This window comes from Neolamprologus brichardi, chromosome 7 (assembly GCF_056152115.1).
Source record: "Neolamprologus brichardi isolate AB-2024 chromosome 7, ASM5615211v1, whole genome shotgun sequence".
Lineage (NCBI taxonomy): Eukaryota > Metazoa > Chordata > Actinopteri > Cichliformes > Cichlidae > Neolamprologus > Neolamprologus brichardi.
Window position 1 is genome coordinate 55,064,875 of NC_142110.1, and position 22,200 is coordinate 55,087,074.

Below are 22,200 nucleotides of genomic sequence, written 5' to 3' on the forward strand. Positions count from 1 at the left end.
ACAGTGCAGGTTATTCAGGACAGGAAACTGATGAAAGCAGGAAGAAGAGGGTTTCCAATGGGATAGTATTAAAGTGCAGCACGTTACAGTCCAAACAGAAGCTGGCAGCCCATACCCTGCTACAGTTTTTTCTTCAGCACCATGTGTGGTGATGCCGATCCAAATTTTTTAACCCCACACTCAAAAAATTCAAAACCTTTCTTTATCAGACACAACGCAGTAAATTATTAACTGATCAAGTCCTGTTTCTAGTCCATGTTTGAGTTAATAATTAGTCCAGCAACAGCGGTGCTGTTCCTTTGTTGTTGTTATTTTGCAAGTGTTTGTGTAAAGTTATATATTTTTCCACTGCACGCGTTTGCGTAGACTCTGGCTTTTCTTTTTTGTGAGCTTAACTATTACATGCACAACATGAATCAGTACTGTAGTGAATATCCTTTCTTCATTTCTGTGTTCATATAAAGCAGTTATCAGCACCCAGTTCAAACCTGCTGCAGCTGTCCCGCTTGGGTTACAGGCTCAAGGGCTACTCAGAGATAAATGCTTCTGAATGGATTGTTCAAACTGGATCTGACAGACATTTGTGAGTCGATTCTATTGACACAAAAAAACCCTGGTGATACAAACAACTGGTGCAAGGCTTTCTGTGAAAAACAGTGTTACTGTACTGCACTACGAATCAACAAGTTATGCACATTTTGGTATGTTTTATATCTCCCTAGAATCAGCAGCATTATAAGCATAATTTCTGCATGTTATGTTTTTGTGGCTTAAAGCGCTGCTGTCGTTATGCCAGACCACAGGACTCTGTCACATTAATCACCTTTTCTGCAGAGCTTATGTAACCTCTGCAAACCTAAAGTGATTCCTGTTGTCTTCCTGTTCATAAAATAAACACATGGCACTGCTACATTTTTAGATGTTGCTGAAACAAACTGATCAAATGCTCACAATTTTTTTAAGTGCCATTAGTTTTTGTGCTAAAACGACATCCCTGTATAGATATAAAAACAGTCCTGCGACAGTTTTAACACCTACAAAAAAAACTCAGTGTGTGTTCAGAAACCAGTTACTTCAAAAACAAATACAGACTCTTACAGAATGTTAATGAGGGTTTTCTCTGACAGCACATTAGTTTAACCCTCAACAAAGTTTTTTTCTTCTTTCTTTCTTTTTTTAAACCAGCCTAATTGACCTACATTTGAAGTCTCAGCACACAAAGCGTTAACTGCGTTAAACCTTCGTCCTGACTTGGTTCGCGAACTGTGGGCGTGCCAAAGCGGCTGTCAGTGCAAAAGTGGGATATTTGTAACTGCACCCGACAGTACAGGGACTCCGAGAGAGGGGGGGTGGTCATGCTTCGTGGTGCATTGGTAGTTTTTTTAAACATCAGTACTGTTTCTCAGTCATGGCTCGGATACTAAACCTCATCAGAGTTCAGTTGCGCAGAGATTTAGCCTCGTGTCGAGGCGTCGCTGGACAGCCCCTGAGAACCATCAGCTGCACCTCAAGAAAACAAGCAGAGCAGAGGTGAGACAGTTTAGTTTGATTAATTTTTAAGGATTCGTCTCATGCAGCCAGTTTTGGTCAGGGTAACGATCAGAAACGAGGCTTTAAAAATGCCATGAAAGTGATCGATTTGTGCAGCAAAACTTAACGTGATATGCAAGCTTCACACAAAACTGTTGGACTTAACTTGCTGACCTCAGTACATCATTATCAAGCTACTTTTGTAACTTGTGCATGTTGCATGGCGCTGTAGCTATTTTACCTGCAGTTAAATTGCTTCCTGTCCTGGCAGTGATGCATCTTCAGTTTTGGGAAAGCGGTGGAAGGACACTGCAGAGACTGTCATCATTGGTGGAGGGTGTGTGGGCGTCAGCTTGGCCTATCACCTGGCCAAAGCTGGGATGAAGGATGTGGTGCTGCTTGAGAAGACTGAGCTGACAGCTGGATCTACCTGGCATGCTGTAAGTTTACAAAAGTGCTGAGACCAAAGACCCTACAGGGGTCCGCAGGGTCCTGAATGTGAAGCCAGAGAAAGGCCAGGGTCACACATTTCACTTCCATGTTGGTTGGCGACCATTATTACCTTCATTAACGTTGAAAGGACCACAGCCCAAAGTCAATAAACCACTGCTCCCATTAAACTTGAATTTTACATCAGTTATTGAAAGAAATCTTTACGTTTGGCTTCTTCCCTTCAGTTGAATTGTAATCTGACAGTTGGAGTATAGCAAATGGTCAAAATTAAGAGACTGGAAAGAGGGTATATTTGGTATTTGTGCTTGGAAAATGAGAAATAATAATTGATTTTTTTTTTTTCAAATTGACTTTATTTTTATATTCTCTGAATGAGCTTTCTTAGCTTAATGGTTAAGTAAAATATAATGAAATGACTCAATTTGGGGTCTTGGGTCAGTGATGTGGTGTAATGATAAGAATAACATGTCTCCAGAATAATTTGAAGGTACTGAGCCTTTAATACTGCTAGAAAACTGAAGTCTGGCTCTTCCTTGACAGTGAAAGTGTTTAGATCCAGTACTGGCAAGTGGCTGTCATCCAGTTGTTACTCCCTTTCTAGTGAGAGCAACTGTTTTTCAAGGTACTTGTGGTCCTAATCCTCTTGCTCCTTACACTCCATGTTATTCATTTACAAAAACGCAACACTCCTATACTATTAATAGACATTTCACATGTCAGAGGGGAAACTTGCTCTTCACTTACTCGCCTCATTGGATGGGCAGGGACCCAGTGGACACTGGGTGAGGAATTAAGGTAGCTGCAGACTTATAATTGCCAACCAATATATGTAATTTGAATCAGAATCTGAATACTCTATTGATCCCTAGGGGAAATTATGTTGGTTACAGTGCTCCAGTACAAACAATAACAAAAATGGACAATACACGAAGTAAGAAATAGCACAATATATAAAAAGGGTGTAGCTATAGCACCATACTGTGTATTAGGTGGATGAGTTGTACAGGGAGATGGCCACAGGCAGGAATGATTTCCTGTGTCGTTCAGTGGTGCGTTTTGGTAATCTCAGTCTCTCACTGAACGTGCGCCTGTGGCTAGCCAGCACGTCATGGAGTGGGTGGGAGAAATTATCCAACACTGTCTTTATCCTGGATAACATTCGCTTTTCCATCACCACCCTAAGAGATTCCAGCTCCATCCCCACAACATTGCTGATAGCTGATTTCTTTTTTAAATGTTTAATGAAGAGCGATATTAGCGGTTCAGATTATGTATATTGCTATAATGCTCCTTAGAGCTCCCACAGTTTTAAGGAATATTTTAGTGTTTTGGCTCATTGATTTTTTTTTTATTTTTTTTTTGCTGCCCCCAAGTGGCCAAAAAGCAGTTCTTGCAGCTTTAAGTTGGAATATGTGAAAGCAGTATCTTGGTGGGTGTATTTTCCAATTATCTTAATGGTGTGTTTGTATTTTAGGCTGGCTTGACAACATACTACCATCCAGGGATCAACCTCAAGAAAATCCATCATGACAGCATAAAATTATATGAGACCCTGGAGGCTGAAACTGGACAGGTGAGGTACTTTCCTTAGCTTTCACAGCTTTTACAAGCATAACTGTATTTGTATACCTTTTATATTGACTTTCCCTGCAGGCAGTGGGCTTGCACCAGCCTGGCAGCATTCGTATTGCTTCAACACCGATTCGAGTGGATGAAATGAAGTACCAGATGACCCGCACACACTGGCATGTGACAGAACAGTACCTCATGGGACCAGAAAAAATCCAAGAACTCTTCCCTCTGCTTAATATGGATAAGGTCTGTATGATTGTTCTCAAACTTGTTCCTGCTCAATCTTTTTATTGTCTTGAAACAGACATTAGAAACTGTGAAGACGTACAGTGTTTATCTGAACCTTGACAGATGTGGTTTTGGTATTCAATTACCTAAAACTTTTAAAGCCAAATACTTGACTTCTTGACAAGAGTTCGAGAAGATAAATATCACTCTGCTAACTGTTCACTAATTATTAACCCTGCTATGGAGGATGTTTTTTGCACATGTGCTTGCCATGCTTACTGTCTATAAGTGCAACAGCTCGAAAAGTTTTAAATGAATTTTGATAAAACTTTATAGGGGTGGAGAGTAAGTGCCTTAAAATTTTTCTTACATCCACCAAGGTCATTAAGGTCAGCGTAATGACCTGTTGGTCAAGAAATAACCGTTTAACTTGTGTATTGTCAACATATAGAAAGTACTGTATAAAGATTTTAAGTATCATGTCACATTTGACCTCTGACCTTTTATAAAAGTCAATAGATTAATCTGAAAGTCATAGAGATGCTGTGCAGAGCTATTTAAAACCATTTTTCCTTACTGCAGTTGTTTGTATTGACAGCATATAGAGAATGATATATGGGGATTCTAAATATCACATTACTTTGGACTTCTGACTTCTTCTTCAACATCAAATAAGGTCAAACTTTCATAAAATTATAAATAATAATAATATTATACAATAAGCTCTGTATTGTATAAGTAATAATATTCATTCCCTGTTGATTACAAATCAGTACCTATTATCCATTACCTTCTCCTGTTTGTGTAATTAAAGTAAACATTGGTCATGGTTTTTAGTGCGCTACAAACTTCTGAAAGCACGTTAAAAAAGATGAAAGAAAACAAAATAAATATAAATAAAATATAATGCTATTCCCTTAAAAGGAAACACTGCCCAGACAGTGAACTGCCTTGGCGGACGTTTGCGTTCTTGGTGTGCTTCCTGTTCCATTATGAAACTACAGCAAGGAGATGTTTAACTTAGACTCCGACCAATACTGGATTTTTGCAGGCAATTCCAATACCAGCTTTTAGACAGTAAAAGGTTCTCATAACCCTCTATCAGCTGTTATATTAAAATACAAGATAAAGTGATGAGCTCATTGTTTAACAGATTTCAAGCAATGTATTTCAAGAACTGGTTTCCATAAACATTCCCCCACTTAAGACCATGCATGCATCTGCTTAGTTGTAATGCTGCTCTGGTACATGCTTTAAAAAGTGCTGAGAGTATTGTAACACTGGAGTGCTAGACTCTCAAATGGCACAAACTATGTGACATTTCTAAATGACTCTCTGCATCTTTTATTTGTAGCATGGTTTTGTAAACAAACTAGTTCCATCTAGTTCAGACATTTCAGATAATCATGTCAGTATAAATGGATCCCTGATCTATATCTGTATATCTATGTCTATATTTAATGATTAAATTAGGCTTGTAGACTCTACAATAGAGAGAAAACCCCTACAGTTAGATGAACCCCATGTGAGCAAACACTTGGTGACAGTGGGAAGGAAAAACTCCCTTTTAACAGGAAGAAACCTCTGACTTGGGGAAGGCCAGCCATCTGTTATGACTGGTTGGGAGTAATCCAAATCAGGAAATATGTAAAAATTATTACTTTATCTGAGCTTTAAACACGAGTAGAAATCTTGCTGAAAAATGGATGAGCTATTAAAGTTTAAAATAAATTTAGAAATGTTTTTATTATTATTTTATTGCTGAAACATGTCGTTGTATGTTCCTGGTTTTGTGCTCTTGACTCTGTCCAAAGTTCACAGTTTAGCATTAGATCCAAAGCTAAACATCTCAACGAGTGTTGTAAAGTTGGGCTTTAAAGTTGACCTGATCCAGCGCTCCTGAAATTTACCAAACACAGTTATGATAAGGGAATAATTAGTTGATCTAATATTAGGTTTTTAGTATGACATCAGCTTAGAAAGGTAAAACCTACAAACCTCTTAAGTTAAATGACCCAAAGAATGAGACATCTGTTGATATGTTGTTGACCCGCGTCTGCTTAAGTGCTAGAGTCGTTGATATTATGTGTAGTTATAGAAAGCTTTAAGTATCCAAGCATATTTCACTGTTAGCAATATATCTTTATGATAAGCTGCTTGATCAGCTAATTATTAAGTTTATTATTATTGAATCACCATTTTGAATTTGTTGTGTGAAGGTTTCTGTTTAATCTTAGGTGTTGGCAGGTCTTTACACCCCAGGAGACGGCCACATCGATCCTTACTCTCTGACTATGGCTCTGGCTGCTGGAGCTCGTCTGTATGGTGCCCAGATTTATAATAATGCCCCCGTGACAAGCCTCAAGCCAACGTCTGATGGCAAGTGGGATGTGCAGACCTCTCATGGAACAATTCGGGCAAACCGCATTGTCAACACAGCAGGTGAATATTCATAATCTCTATACGCATTTATTCAAAGGATAATAGGAGCGGTGATCCTGATATTTTAGATGGTAAACACTATATCCATGCAGAAAATGTAAGGAAAAGTACAAGGGAATAACTGCAGTCCACAACTCACATGTGAATATGTTCAAGTCCAGATTTTTCTTCTTTGTCTCAAGTTTCTTCGTGTGTATGTTGGTAAAAGAAGAATAGTTTTTGTTTTATTTGTTTCTTTTTTTGTGGGAAAAGGATAGATCTCGGATTTCAGAGCACAGTAAAACATCTTATCTATCTAAAGTTTTTGGTCTGAACCGGGTCATACCAGTTCTTGGGGGATTTTGTTGGCCGTGACTCTTTGCTGCTGTTGCCTGTTTTTCTGGCAGAAGTTCAAGAATGTGCTCCACTCTCTTTCTCCTGTCTGTGCTCCCCTGTGGAGTCATGCATTTCATTAGTCACCCTTTTTTTTTAAATGCACAAACTCAGAAACAAATGGCAAATAAAATAGCGACTGTAGTCAAACAACCACCGCCAAAAAAATTACAAGAATTTGAAAGATATGCATGGTTTAAAAATAACAAACTAGAAACAAAACTATGTCTGTTCATGTGCTTTGGAGCGCACACAAAGGTGTAAAGAAGCAAATATTTAGCAGCAGAGCATATTTACTACTTAAATCACATTTTCTTCCTTTCATATTTTCTTTACTCTGGTTGAATCCAGTTATGTTGAGGCCTTGCTGGCATTTCGCCATCACTGTAACAGCCAATCGACTTAGGGCAACAGGTCAGATTTCATCCAATCTTAAAGCAGCAGCACATGTAATCCTCCTTCTCCTGACATGCAGTTCTAAGCCTTTCACTACTGCTGTGCTGCTGCTCCTTCTTGCATGCAGGAACCTTGGGTTTGTGGTTTAGCTTTAACAAAAGGCAAAGTTTTACCAAAAAAAGTTTAAATTCATTCGATTAATATAATTTTTTTGTGGTTCTTGAGTTTCTTCTGCTTCATGGGCAGTCTCACATAGCGTGGCAAAAAACGCCTTTACATTCTCAAACTCTATGCTTCTACAGCAAACATCTCTTTGTTGAAAACATCTCACAGTTGAAAGCATCCTCCTTACCAAAGAGCGCTCAGTTGAAGCCAAAGCTCATGGTTGCCATGTGAACCTAATATACGAGGCGATCGTTTTATTATCTTCAGTGTTTTCTCAATGTTTCTGTCTCTAGTACTACAGTCTGTTCATCATGTAAAATATGTGTGTACAGGCTGGTTTGGTTCTATTTACTTGGAATTTCATTTGTTGTTTCAGTGATTTTTTTTTTTTTTTTTTGCATGTATTCATCGGCTTCACCATTGCATAACTTTCGATCTGTTATTAATAAAAACTGTTTCTAATACTTCACTAGTTATCATTTTTAGCTCTTACTTAATCGTTAGTCTTAAAAACTATTTATTAGCATTAGATCAGTAACTTGTAGCTCACCCTTTTATTTCCTTATCCGTCCTTATTATAGCAGATCACATGATGAAATAGTGTAAATGTATGGCCAGACTAGCAAAGTTAAAACTTTGCTTTAGTTCATTGAGGTTTATGAGCATTTGTTTTTGCACCACTCACTCAAGGCCCCGCCCACAGCCTTTCAGTCAGGAGTCTTGACTTTGATTGGGCCATTGCAGCAACTTGATTATTTTCTTTTTCAGTCATTCAGTTGCAGATTTTCTTATGTGCTTGTGATCACTGTCTTGTTGTATGACATAAATTTCAGCCAAGCACTAGTTGTTGAACAGATTGCCTCATGTTTGCCTGTAGAAACTGCAATATGCAGAGGAATTCATGGTCGACTCAGGGACTGCGAGGTGCCCATGTCCTTTGGTTGCAAAACAAGCTCAGATTATTATCACCGCTCCACCTCCACAGTTGTTATGAGGTGTTTATGCTGTGACTACACTTTGTCTGTCCAAAGGACATTGTTGCAGAGGTCTTGTGGTTTGTTCATATGAGAAGAGAAGAGGCTTTCTTCTGGCAACCCTTCCAAACAAGTGATACCTGCTCAGTGGGTTTTTTTGTTTTTTTTTTGTACTGTCATTAATTTTAAAATTTAACAAATTTAAAATGCTAACCAAGCCCTGTACAGTCTGAAATGTAGCTTTTGCTGGGGGGTTTTCTTTTGCAGTCTATGTGAACATTGTAAATGGGCACTCAGAGCACTTCTGTTTAGCTTGCCATAATCAATCATTCACACAAGCACTTTTTCTGTGCTTTTCCTATGTAAGTACTTTCTATCTAACATTCATACACACTCATACTGCGATGGATGCGTCGGAGAGCACCTTAGTATCTTCACCAAGTATATTTTGTATGTGGACTGGAACAGAGCGGCATCAAACCACCAACCATCTAATTAGTAAGGGACCTGCTCTACTTCCCAAGCCACAGCCACCCCAAAATGTACAATCTGACTTTGCAGCAATTGTGGCTTTGTGTTGACACAACCCTGAATCTTCCAGACCAGCAAAATGCCAAAACTATATACAGGTGTTCACACTTTCTAATGATCCATAAATTAAGTGCATTTTTAGCAGCACCTGGCTGCTACCTGCCCTCTGAATTCCTGTGGAAGCAGTAAGTGTGATTTGGCAGCTTTGCATTATGTTATCTTTTACATTTAGCTAATTATATAAACTATAATCCATCACTTCTGGATATCTCTTCTGACCATTCAGTGCCTCACATTGTAACATATAAACTGGGTTAACCATTTTTTGTTTTGAATCGTTTAAGTATTACTTCTGGCTAACTTGAATCGCTCTCCCTCCAGTAGCTGATAATAAACTTTTATAAACTGGGTTTCTTCAAAGTTGTTTTACTCATACCACAGGTGACTAGCAGCACCCACTGAACTAGACATATTCTGAGCATGTGGCAAACAGCTGTTTTAGCCTCTGATTTTACAGTAAATTGGTCTGACTATTATAATTCTCAGAGAAACAATTTAGCAGAATTTCTTGTTTGTTTGGCTTCTTTACTCCATTAACCAATGTTTACTAGGTAACTCAGTAACTCTTAAAGTGTTGTGTATATGAAGCTCCAACTGTAAATAGAATCTGCAATGTTATTATGCTGCAGACTTACATACGAGTACATAGATTGAATACAAACTCTTGTGAAGAGTTGCTGACAAGAGTATGTTGCAACACTTTGCTAAAGATAGCAGGGATCAACAGGTTTTTCTCTGGCTTCTCACTCTGGCCCCCAGCAAATGCCGAACATCTGTGTTGCTTTCACATTTCCCAGCATATTTGTTTTGTGGCTATTAATTTATAAAACGGGTTATGCTGTACTTCAGGTGTGTGCAAATTAATTTTTTAAGAGAAAGAGTTGGGGAAAGTCTAAGTGAACACATTCAAGTAAGCAACTTAACCAAAATGTTGTAATGTTGTAAATTAAGCTTAGTATTCCTTCTACACACTGAAGTGCCCTCTATGTGAAAAAAAACTGCTCTGGTGAATAATGTAGAGCTTTGAACCCTGAGGGTAACTTCTGATTCATGTCTGGTGTCTTCTCATAACATGTGATTTTTATAGTTGTGACTTGTATTTTCTTTTTTTTTGCTTCTAATGCTGTAATGCTTATACATTAGATTAGCGCCTGGGCTCTTAAACTAGTTCCTTGTGGTTTATATTGAATCTATTTAATCTGTGCTGTCTTATTTATTCTTGCCTTCATTTTCGGGTCTTATGTGTGTTTGTCTTGCATGTATCTATGTGTACACCTGTGTGTTTGCCCCTGTGATATGACATTTTTATGAAATCTAATCCCTTAACGCAAGTGATGAAATACTCCAGCAGTCAGTGTTATTAGAAATCCAGCTTGGACCAGTTCTAGCACACCTTGCTAGTATTGGATTGGACCACCTGCTGGTGGCATATTTTCAAAAACTGACCTCAGAGGTCAGTACTCACATTATAGCATCACATAGTTGGTGTAGATTTGTCAGCTGCACATCCTTTATACGAATTTCCCATTCTACCGCATCCCAATGTTCTACTAGATTGAGATCTGGTGACTGTGGAGTACAATGAAATCATTGTCATGTTCAAAAAACCAGTTAGAGATGGACTTTCAACCTTGTGACCTGGTGTGTTATCCTGCTGAAAGCAGCCATCAGAAGATGGGTACAAATGTGATCATGATGGCATAGACGTGATCAGCGGCAATACTCAGGTAGACTGTGCCATTAAAACAATGCTTATTTGGTATCCATCCATCCATCCATCCATCTTCATCCGCTTTATCCGGAGCCGGGTCGCGGGGGCAGCAGCCTAAGCAAAGAGGCCCAGACCTCCCTCTCCCCAGCCACCTCCTCCAGCTCATCCGGGGGAACACCAAGGCGTTCCCAGGCCAGCCGAGAGATATAATCTCTCCAGCGTGTCCTGGGTCTGCCCCGGGGCCTCCTCCCGGTGGGACATGCCTGGAACACCTCACCCAGGAGGCGCCCAGGGGGCATCCTTGTCAGATGCCCAAACCACCTCAGCTGGCTCCTTTCGATGTGGAGCAGCAGCGGCTCTACTCTGAGCCCCTCCCGGATAGCCGAACTTCTCACCCTATCTCTAAGGGAGATGCCAGCCACCCTTCGGAGGAAGCTCATTTCCGCCGCTTGTATCTGCGATCTCGTCCTTTCGGTCACTACCCACAGCTCGTGGCCATAGGTGAGGGTAGGGACGTAGATCGACCGATAAATTGAGAGCTTCGCTTTTACACTCAGCTCCCTCTTCACCACGACGGACCGGTGCAGTGTCTGCATTACTGCAGCCGCAGCCCCAATCCGTCTGTCGATCTCCGGCTCCCTTCTCCCATCACTCGCGAACAAGACCCCGAGATACTTGAACTCCTCCACTTGGGGCAGGACCTCATCCCCGACCCGGAGTGGGCACTCCACCCTTTTCCGGCTGAGAACCATGGCCTCAGATTTGGAGGTGCTGATCCTCATTCCCGCTGCTTCACACTCGGCTGCGAACCGCTCCAGTGCGAGCTGGAGGCCCTCACCCGATGAAGCCAACAGAACCACATCATCCGCAAAGATCAGAGATGAGATCCTGAGGCCACCAAAGCGAAAGCCCTCCGCCACTTGGCTGCGCCTAGAAATCCTGTCCATAAAAATTATGAACAGAACCGGTGACAAAGGGCAGCCCTGGCGGAGCCCATCACCCACCGGGAACGAGTCCGACTTATTGCCGGCAATGCGAACCAAGCTCTTGCAACGGTTGTATAGGGATCGAATGGCCCGTAGCAATGGGCCAGACACCCCATACTCCCGCAACACCTCCCACAGGACACCCCGAGGGACACGGTCGAATGCCTTCTCCAAGTCCACAAAACACATGTAGACTATTTGGTATCAAAGTGCCAAATGTGTGCCAAGGAAATATTCCAGGAACCATTACACCACCGCTAGCATCAACCATTGTTTGATATAAAGCAGGATACATCCTGGTTTTCATGTTGTTTATGCAAAATTTGGATCTTACCCTTCAAATGATGCAGCACTTCTATTGTCCAGTTTTGGTTGTAGTTCCCTGGTCTTGGCTGACAGGAGTGGCAGCCAGACTCCCCCTGCTGCTCTAGCTCATGTGCTTCAAGTTTAGACATGATGAGCATTCAGGGATGCTCTTCTGCATATCTTGGTTGTAACAAATCGTTATTTGACTTGCTGTTACCTTCTGGCACTCTGGCCATTTTTCTTTCATCTTTGGCATGAACGTTTTCACCCAAAGAACTGTCGCTCACTAGATATTCTTTCTTTTCTGGATTATTGTCTGTAAACCCTAAAGATGGTTGTGTTGGAAAATCCCAGTACGACAGCCATTTCTAAGATACTCAGACCAGCCCGTCGGACAGTAACAACCACGCCCTATTCAAAGTCACTTAAATCACATTTCTTCCACAATCTGATCATGCCATGATAATGATAATAAATTGCTGTTTCAATTTAAAAACACAGAGACAACAGAGAGACCTTTTAAGCATTCTGTAATCTGTTTGGTAGTTTTATAAAGAATCAAACAATAAAAGAAAAACATCCTTTAAAAAATGTTTCTTTAAATAAGAAGCCCAGTTTCATGCTGTGAGTAAGATGATTGTTACCACTCTGCTTCTGTACATTTTTATGAGAAGCTACATTTTGGAAATGGCTGTTATTGGCTAGCATCATAATTCCCCTTTATGCAAAGATAAGCTAGAAATCTTGAGCCTTCATCTTTAACTGACTGACATTTATGTTTTCATGAGAAGACAATTCTGAACAAATATTTGTCAAAGATGCATTTAGAGATCGAGAGCGAGCCAACTGACTTCACCTCTTCAGCTGAACTGACTGCATCTAATTTGTTTCAGGTTTCTGGGCCCGGGAGGTTGGCAAGATGATTGGGTTTGAACACCCTACTATTCCAGTGCATCACCAGTACATTGTGACAGCAACGATACCAGAGGTGAAGGCTCTGAAGAAGGAGCTGGCGGTCATCAGGGACCTGGAGGGGTCTTATTACCTGCGTCAGGAAAGAGATGGCCTGCTGTTTGGCCCCTACGAGAAGATGGAAAAGATGGTTTTACAGGACTCCTGGGTGAGAGATGGAGTACCACCAGGTCTGTCTGCCACATGAGATTTTTCAATCTAAATATTTCTACAAAGTTTTCATCTTCCTGTGCATGACTGTTTCTATCTGCCTGCAGGTTTTGGAAAGGAGCTGTTTGAGTCTGACTTGGACAGGATAATGGAGCATGTGGAAAAGGCCATGGAGATGGTCCCTGTACTAAAGAAAGCTGACATCATTAACATTGTTTCTGGACCAATCACATACACTCCTGACCTCCTGCCTATGGTTGGACCACACTGTGGAGTTCGCAACTACTGGACAGCGATTGGCTTTGGGTGTGTGTTTAGTCAGGTGTTGCTGAACCGTATCTAGCTAAAATACTGCTAAGAGGTGAAAGACAGAAAAAATAGCTGATGTAGTATGAGTCGTTGATTTGGCTAGCATTACAACATGCAGTTGGAGTTGCATCCCAACTATATGTAACTTACAAATGTGATGCGCATATTTTTAGATGCAGTGTGACGTAAACCTCTAGAAGACTTTGATTTTCTTTGAAAAGCTTTATTTTTTTTCTTAAAATCCATCAGAGCCAATCGATAGTACCTAAAGCTCTGATTTAATATTTGTTCAGGTATGGTATTATTCATGCTGGTGGCATAGGCAAGTTCCTGAGTGAATGGATCACAAACGGAGAACCTCCATACGACCTGATCGAATGCGACCCCAACCGCTATGGCAAGTGGACTGATGTACCCTTCATATGTGCCAAAGCTCGGGAATCCTATGGCTTCAACAATGTGGGTAAGAAGAACATGGGACAGCTGCACAGCATTTGTGGAACAGAGCCTTCTATTATATTGTTACTAAAAGCCTGCTGTGTCCTCCTCATGCTGTTGGTCACTGCAGTTGGTTACCCCAAGGAGGAGCGTTTTGCTGGCCGACCAACCTGCCGAACTAGCGGTGTTTATGAGCTGCTGAAAGACAAAGGATCTATGGGCTTTCATGCTGGCTGGGAGCAACCTCACTGGTTCTACAAACCTGGAGACGACATTGGATACAAGTCAGGTTTCTCTGTACATTTCTAACAGTGTCTTTTTGATATGGAAAATCTGAATGCTAATTTTTTCCACTTGAATCCACTGTGCATTACAGCACCACATCCACCACCCTTCAAGCTCTTTCAGGTAGTACAGGTACAAGTTCGCCCGAGGTCATCTAACAGGCTTTCTGACGATATTAGCACAAGAGGACCATTTAAATTCCACACTGAAACTGAACAGCTGCTACTGTTCATGAACACATGCAGCAGATGCACAAGTCTCTTTTACAAACCCACATGTCGATGAGCCTTTGGGTTGTCCAAACCTCAAACATATCCAGTTGGCCTTCTTGGCAGTTGCATATTTGGCTCTTTCTGGGACATAGTTATTTTAGTTTGTATGGAAGCTAAAAGCTGCGGTTATAATCTTGCAAAACATTTATTGTGTGTGGCAATGCAACTTTCCGCTAGCCAGTTTTGCACAATAAAATGTATATTTTTAGCCAGACCGAATATCTCAACTAGTTGGACAGACATTTTTTTTCTAGGCACTCTGGGTAATCTCATGATATCTCATGTAGAGCCTGACCGATCAGCCAGTTGATCCGAGCAGTCAGATCAGCTATAACATGGGAGTCTTTTAAAACATTATCTCTTTATCTGAATTGAGTGTAAATGAGTACTGGATAACTACACATGAGAAGTGTTATGGAAAAAATATCAGCCTGTATATTGGAATACTCAGTTTTTAAAAGACCGAATATTGGTAGTGGTATGAGTTTGTTTTGCTCAGGCTCTGTTCTCTAGTGTCAGCATGAGGTTATCATCAGTTGTGGGGGGGTGGGGTTCTGCTTTGGACAACATTTTGGAAAACTTCTCTGATTTCATCCATGCTTCCATCCATCCATTTTCTTTAACACTTATCCAGTGGAGTGTAGTAGGGAGGTCAAAGATGTCACATGTCAAGACCATCTCAGCCTTTCCCTTCGAACTTTGTCTCCAACTTGCTGAGCTTTCCTGCTATTCATTTCTAATGCTGTCAATCCTGGTCACTCCCAATAAAAATCTGAGCACCTTCAACTCCACCCGTGTCCGCTCTTATATTTCACCCTATGTTCTTCCCTCTTCTTGAAACATATTCACTATTTCAGCTATTTCCATCCTTTCTGCAAAACCCACCACCATCCATATTCAACCACTACCCTTCCACATTTCTTTCCTGACGCCATACCTACCCAGGACCTCATGCTCTCTGTTCCTGGCACCTACATGTCCAGTGAATCTCTTGTCAGTCTCTCCTCCATGGGAACACTTTACCACTAAATCCAACTTACTCCAGAATTCCTCTTTCTCTTCCAACTATCCAACCTTTGGGGCATAAACACATTCAACATTACCCCTTTGATTTCTAGTTTCAAATGCATGATCCTGTCTTGCACTCTCTTCACCTTTACAACCCTATTCACATAATCTTCCTTCAAAATTATCCCTACTCCTTTTCTCTTCCCATCTACACCATGTTAAAAAAGTTTGAATCCACCTCCAATGCTTCTGGCCTTGCTTCCCTTCTCAATAGTCCTCAGTCTTCACTTTCTCCATCATATCAGTCAGCTCTCTCTTTACCAGTCATAGTCCCTCCATTTAAAGTACTTACTCTCTCTGCCATACTCCTGCATTTCCTTCTCTTTTGCTGCCTCCAAACATGCCTTCCCCCTTTCCTTCTCTTTTATCTTCAGCGAACAGTAGCACAGTTTCCACCGGCACCCTGTTGGCCAACAGCACTGCATGTGATTGTTGTTAAACTGGGCCTCAATCCATCCACTAAGGTTTGGTCTGCCAATGATTTACCATTGGATGCCCTTCTTGATGCATGTATCCAGTCTTGGGGCCAGCAATGTGTTGGCTTGTATCAATTCTAACTAGAACTGCTTAAAAAGATTGTTGAATTTGCTCCAAAATAAGCTTTGAACATTTTTCATGCAATAGCAATGGATAGTGTTGCTTTCTTTGATGTTACAGAATGCAGTGCCTGCACAGGTGTTGGCATGTCTGGAAAACGTTAAAACTTTTATCAGTGTTTTCTCTTTGTCTTCTAGTCTTGTTTATATTTCATTCCCATTGGAACAATATTCACTCAGTGCACTGCCCTTTTACAGTGAAACTTATAACACTTTCAGATAGAAAAAGTAATAAAATAAGCAAATCACTAGTCAGTAAAATACAGAGTTAACTGATTTTGTGTTGTGCTCAGACCCAGCTTCCAACGCACCAACTGGTTTGGACCAGTTGGAAGAGAGTGCAAGCTTGTGATGGAGAAGGTTGGAGTAATAGACCTGACACCTTTTGGCAAGTTCATAGTAAAGGGGAAGGACTCACACAAGCTTCTGGATCGCCTCTTTGCCAACACCATGCCCAAGGTAGAAGACCTAATGCAAACTGTTCAGCTCATAAAGTGATGATTGTGTTGGTCACATATCCAGTGCACTGTGCACAAACGGTCCTGACCACACAGCTTTCTCAAACTCCATAACCTGTTTTCAGGTGGGCATGACCAACATCAGCCACATGCTGACACCCTCTGGGAAAGTATACGCTGAGGTTACCATCACCCAGCTGGCACCGGGAAGGTTTCTGCTCATCACAGGTTCCGGTTCGGAGCTGCACGACCTCAGGTGAAATGGATCAAACCCTTTAAACTTTAAACTTCCAGTCAAATTCAGCCGTAGATAATTTAGCAGCAATAATTGTCTCGAATAGTTTCTTTAAATAAAAAATACAAATTTAATTAAAAAGAATATTTTAAAACATTATCTCTTCATGCAGTTTCAGTGAACCTGGGCTCAATAGATTTCCCAGACTGGGTTCCTTATTACAGTCTTACTTAGAGAAATAAGGAGTTTTGTTGCATAGCACAGAAAAACACAGAGCTCTGTCTTAAGGCTGATACTTCAGATTTTTTTTTCCAAGTTTGTGTTTTCCTTTCAGTTTGTTTTGGGTCGAAATACACCAATACCCATGAATCTCAGTTACTGAAGTGAGTTGCCAAGATGTGATTTAATATTGAAAATGAGTAAACTAATTAGCTCATCAAATAAAAATAACTCTGAAACTCTTTAAATGAAGTACTGCATCATACTAAGAGTTTTCATGCAGTATTTTTATGCAGTGTGGCAGAAGTGAATCAGGGCTGCATGTCTAAAACTCCACACACATATTGATTTAGACTACATTTCAATATTTCAGTCCCTGCACAGTGCTCATACTGTTAGCAGTTAAGCAAACACTGTTTTGCTCTCTGTCCTGCGCCCATGTCAAGCTGTGCTGGATTGCTGTCTGTTTTGTACTGCAGAAACTTAAAACCTATCTGCAGCTGTTAACACAACGCCCCTCGAGCTCCTCCAATCACGAGGCAGAATCGTAAACCATTTATTTTCATTCCTTCACTGTAATCAACTCTCTACCACAGTTTAAAAAAAGGCTATGAAGTTTTTTTTATGCCATGTAGCGACATCTAGTGGTAATTCACATATTTGCAAAGCCCATAAAAGTTGTCTAGTCTATAAATGTATTAACGGCTCTTTGCCTTGTGGATTTGCACTTGCCACAGGTGGATAGAAACTGAAGTTGCACAAGGTGGATATGACGTTGACATTACAAATGTGACAGAAGACATAGGTGTGCTGGGCATTGCCGGACCAAACTCTCGCAAAGTTCTCCAGAAACTGACAAATGAGGATATGAGTGAAGCTGGATTTAAGTTTCTCCACTGCAAGTCCATCCAGCTTGCCGGCAAGCCTGTCCGTGCCATCAGGATCTCCTACACCGGTAGTGCAAGGCAGTTTATTTATTGCATCTTGCAATGCAACTCTCCCTAGGTAGCTTTGCACAATAATATATATTTTTAGCCATGCCTAACAGCAGTGTTGGTCAGTGCTTCCTCCATACTGGTCCAGCCCGAATATTTCAAATAGTGAAAGGAGTGAAATTTTCTACAGGCACAGGTGATCCCCTGACATCTCATCTTTTGTGTCTAAACACAAAAGATGAGAAATTCAAAAACATCAGTTTAGTGAATATAAAAAAAATACGGAGGCTCATTTATCACAAGAAAAGAAAACTCCACGTGGATTATGAGATACCGAGTGAACATTTTTCACTTACTTTGACAAAAATGCAAGATTCTAATAAAATAATGACATACTAAGTCAAATAATAAGTCATTATCTTTCAGGGGAAAAAGAACAATGTCAAGTATTAAATATAAAATGAATATTATGAATTACTCAGAAAAACTTATACCAAAACAAAACTTCTGACTTAATAACTCAAACTTTAGCCTATTTTTTAAAATAAAATGCAAACTATGACTTATTACGAACAAAGTTTAGACATCAATTAAATATTATGACTTGCTAATGCAAAATTCTGAAATATTCATTAAGAGATTTTAGATGCAAACTCAATACGAGGACTTATTATTTTTATAATTATTATCATTATTATTATTAGTAGTAGTAGTAGTAGTAAAATTATGATAAGTCAAAATGATGGTTATTGGGTTAAAATTTAAGAAAAATGTGAGATGTTAAATAAAAATTTGAATTTACTCATTCAAAATTATGCAGAAACCAAACCAAAATCTTTCTTCAACTATTTCAACTACTTTAATTTTCATGTGCCTAGATTTTTATTTCATTAATTTTTATTTTATTTTTATAAAACATGTACACTCCATGGTCTATGGATATTTTCTTTTATTTTTGTGAATCTTTTACAGTGTGCATAGTCTCATAATTTAGAGTTTATGACTGCCCTCATTCTTTTGTCTTTTCCTTTCAGTGACATAGTTTTCAGTGCTGAGCATCGACATGCTCTTAAGTGTAAGTCTTTTTGTGTCTAGGTGAGCTTGGCTGGGAGCTGTACACTGACCAGAAGGACTTGGCTGCTGTGTACCTGGCCATGATGGAAGCAGGAAAAGACGAGGGCATTGACAATTTCGGCACCTATGCCATGGCCTCGCTCCGACTGGAGAAGGGCTTCAGAGGCTGGGGAGCTGAGGTACATACATATTATACATGAAGAAGAAGAAAAAAGTCCTTGTTTAAATGTGAAGCAGCATATTACGCAGTAACAGGGAGACAGAGGAAATGAAAACGTCAAGCTGCGTCTTCCACAAAATCAGCTTCAGCAGGAAACTTTGTGTCATATTGCAACTTTTTTTTAACAATTTTGAATATGTTTCTTGAAAGTATTCAACTGGTATAAAATATGCATCGCAAAAAAGCAAGTCCTTGCAGCCATTCTGAATCCTGTAATTCTCCTGTGAATCAAAGAGGCTTCGGTGTGGTAAGGCAGGCCACGCATGATGCTTTCTTCTGTATGAAGGCTGTCAAACTGTCGGGGATTCAGATCTTTGCTTGGGATGAAAATTACAGTTCACAAAACCTCACTCATGAATTCATCCACTTTTAAGGATAACACGGCGACACAAACAAACTACTTGTTGTGACAAAATTCAAGAGAAAAGTACAGGCTGCAAATTGAGGGATGCATTTTTTGGACTTTTCATAATGTTTTGGACGACAGCTGTCTTTTTTTGAAGTCAGGAGGGTGTTGCATCACTGATTCAAAAAACTTGTGGTTTTTCTCCATGATCTGTCTCATAGTGGTCCTTTAATATTATACTCCATCAGCGACGAAAACACCAAACACACAGCTTCCCTTTTAGCCCAGTGAAAAACTATAAACTATGGTCCATTTTTTCTCGCCAAACCCCAAACTGTGTCAAACTGTGTCCATTTCTTCCTTTTCTGATAAAGATATTTTCAAAAGAGGCCTCAAATAAACAGCAGCATATGCTTCACAGTCTAACTTGTAGTGTTTATATTAGAATATCAGCCTTTGGCCTTGATACTGTCATTAGGAGAGTGTGACACCCAGTGGACCAATCAGGAATAGTATTGCATTGGAAGGGTTAGGGTTTTCACACTTTGCAAAGCCATCATGAGGGCTGGATTTCACTGTTCACTGGGGCCTTGGGTCATAAGATTGAAACCCCTGGATTAGAGGAACATCTGCAAAACAATGGAGATGAAAGAAAGACGTCTTTGTGTGACTTTGGAAAAGAATCTGAATCTTACAGAGTTGAATTTTTGAGAGAGATGATGTTTTTTCTCTTATCTTTTTCACCTTGTCTGTATATGATATACACTCCAAACACCTTTTATTAGACCCGCCTTAATAAAGTGAAGTTGCATTTCACTGTTTTTAATTTACAACAAATGACACAATTATATTGGTGAAAATCTTACTTTATAAAGTACAGCTTTTGATTTATTTTTTTTTTAATCATTGATCTTTACAGATGAACTGTGACACTAACCCTCTGGAGGCAGGACTGGATTATTTTATTAAACTAAACAAGGTAACGTTGTTTCCTGCATGCATTCATATTCCAGTTTCAGTCATGCATTTCCTCTTTAACTGTTTGTGTCTGTGGTCCTGCAGTCTGCTGACTTCATCGGCAAAGCAGCTCTCCGGGAGATCAAAGCCAAGGGCCTGAAAAGGAAGCTGTCCTACATTGCTGTGAACACAGATGATATCGACCCCGAAGGCAACGAGACTGTCTGGCACAATGGCAAGGTTAGCGACAACAGAAGATCAAAACTTAATTTCCAATTTAGTTTAGAGATTTGGTGATCATTCACACGACGCTGATGTCCCTTGACCTTCTCTTCAGGTGGTTGGCAACACAACCTCTGGAGCCTACAGCTACAGCAGCCAGCAGAGCCTTGCATTCGCTTATCTACCTCTGGAATTAAGCACTTTGGGCCAGAAGGTGGAGGTGGAACTGCTTGGGAAGAAGTACCCCGCCAACGTCATCCAAGAGCCCTTAATCCACACTGAGCCCACGCGGACCCGGCTGCAGAAGAAAGCTCAGAGCAAAGCATAAACACAGGCCGTCCTCTCATCAGTTTTCCACCAGTGAATGAAGAACAATCTTGCTGTGAACAAGAGTCAGGGTGGTTCACATCCTGAGTTGCTTGTGTTCACGTCTGTGGCCAGTTCAGGTCAACTTAATTCCGTTTTCTTACAAGGAACAAGTCTGAAACAGGCGTGCGAAAGCTCAGCACAGTCTTATAAACTGGGGTGTTCCTGCACCACAGTGTCTTGCATTGTTGACAGAGTAATTTCATTTTTGTAATTTCATAAATGGTTGTCAAATGTTTACGCATCAACTGTTGTCTCTCTTATGAAGAAGAGCTCATTTTCAGATTGAATGGTGCCCAAATAAGTCTTGACTTTTGTGCTTAAAAAAAGATCAGTGTTTGCAAAGCTGTACAAAGATTTAACCAAATGTGTTTTCTGTAAGTATAATTAAATGGATATACATTGATAATTAAAGCACTCACTGTGTTCCCACTCCTTCCCTCTTCCATTTAGTAGTTTACACAGTCAGCCGTGTATACTAACATTGTTTTACTGCATACTTTTAAGTATATAAAAATAAAAGTACATCATAGTGAAGCATGTAAAATAAAATCATGATAAGTAATAATAGATTTGATCTGAGGAAAAGACACTGATACCTTCTGGGTTGGGTCAGGAGAGGCATCCAGTGTAAAAACTGCCAACTCGAACATGTTGTGGTGACCCTTTGTGACAGATGAGCACCAAAAAGTAGCTTCTAATAGATAATTATAGTCCTATACCTGATATAAACTAATGCCAAATAATGGTTGATTTACTGCTAGTTAATAAACACAATGCAAATGCAGTACAAATTTTAAACTCAACAGGAATTAAAAAACAAAACAAAAAATGGGTATGTAGTTCTACAATCAAATAATCAACATTTAATATATTTCTACGGTGAAGTGGAACAGAGAAAATATATGAAATATATTTAGAAACCACTTAGAAAACACACAATTATTTACAAGTCACAATTATGAGACAGGAACAACTAATATATACAAATAAATGTCCATCCATTCTCTTCTGCTTTTCCTTTTTCGGGGGGTCGCCAGTCTGTCGCAGGGCTAACACGTAGGAACAGACAACCATTCTCATCTGTCATCATAAAACCAGACTGCTGTGCATTACTCAGTTATATTGATTATTACAAGCCTGTTACAAGCTGAACATGAAACTCTTTCATCTGAATCTACTTTCCTGCTACATTTAAAGCAGAACATTGTAAACAAGAGTGGACCAAAGCCCTTCATAATGAAGTGAGAGTCACACAGAAAGCAACTTATTACTTATAATCTTCAAATGTAATGCAATATGTAGTAATGTAATATCTTATTTTAGTCATAATTTAAAGTGATTTTACCAAA

At 40.0% G+C, this 22,200-nt stretch overlaps 1 protein-coding gene across 1 annotated transcript; it reads left to right on the forward strand.

Annotated features, from left to right (window-relative positions):
- Positions 1–1,235: 1,235 nt before the first annotated feature.
- dmgdh (dimethylglycine dehydrogenase) lies at positions 1,236–21,283 on the forward strand. The gene is made up of 16 exons (XM_006796898.3): positions 1,236–1,530; positions 1,802–1,970; positions 3,458–3,556; positions 3,637–3,801; positions 6,021–6,225; positions 12,620–12,868; positions 12,956–13,154; positions 13,451–13,620; positions 13,726–13,879; positions 16,110–16,275; positions 16,400–16,530; positions 17,466–17,683; positions 18,759–18,916; positions 20,223–20,282; positions 20,366–20,500; positions 20,598–21,283. The coding sequence occupies exons 1-16, from the start codon at positions 1,409–1,411 to the stop codon at positions 20,808–20,810; spliced, it is 2,613 nt and encodes an 870-aa protein (XP_006796961.2). The 5' UTR covers positions 1,236–1,408; the 3' UTR covers positions 20,811–21,283.
- Positions 21,284–22,200: the final 917 nt, after the last annotated feature.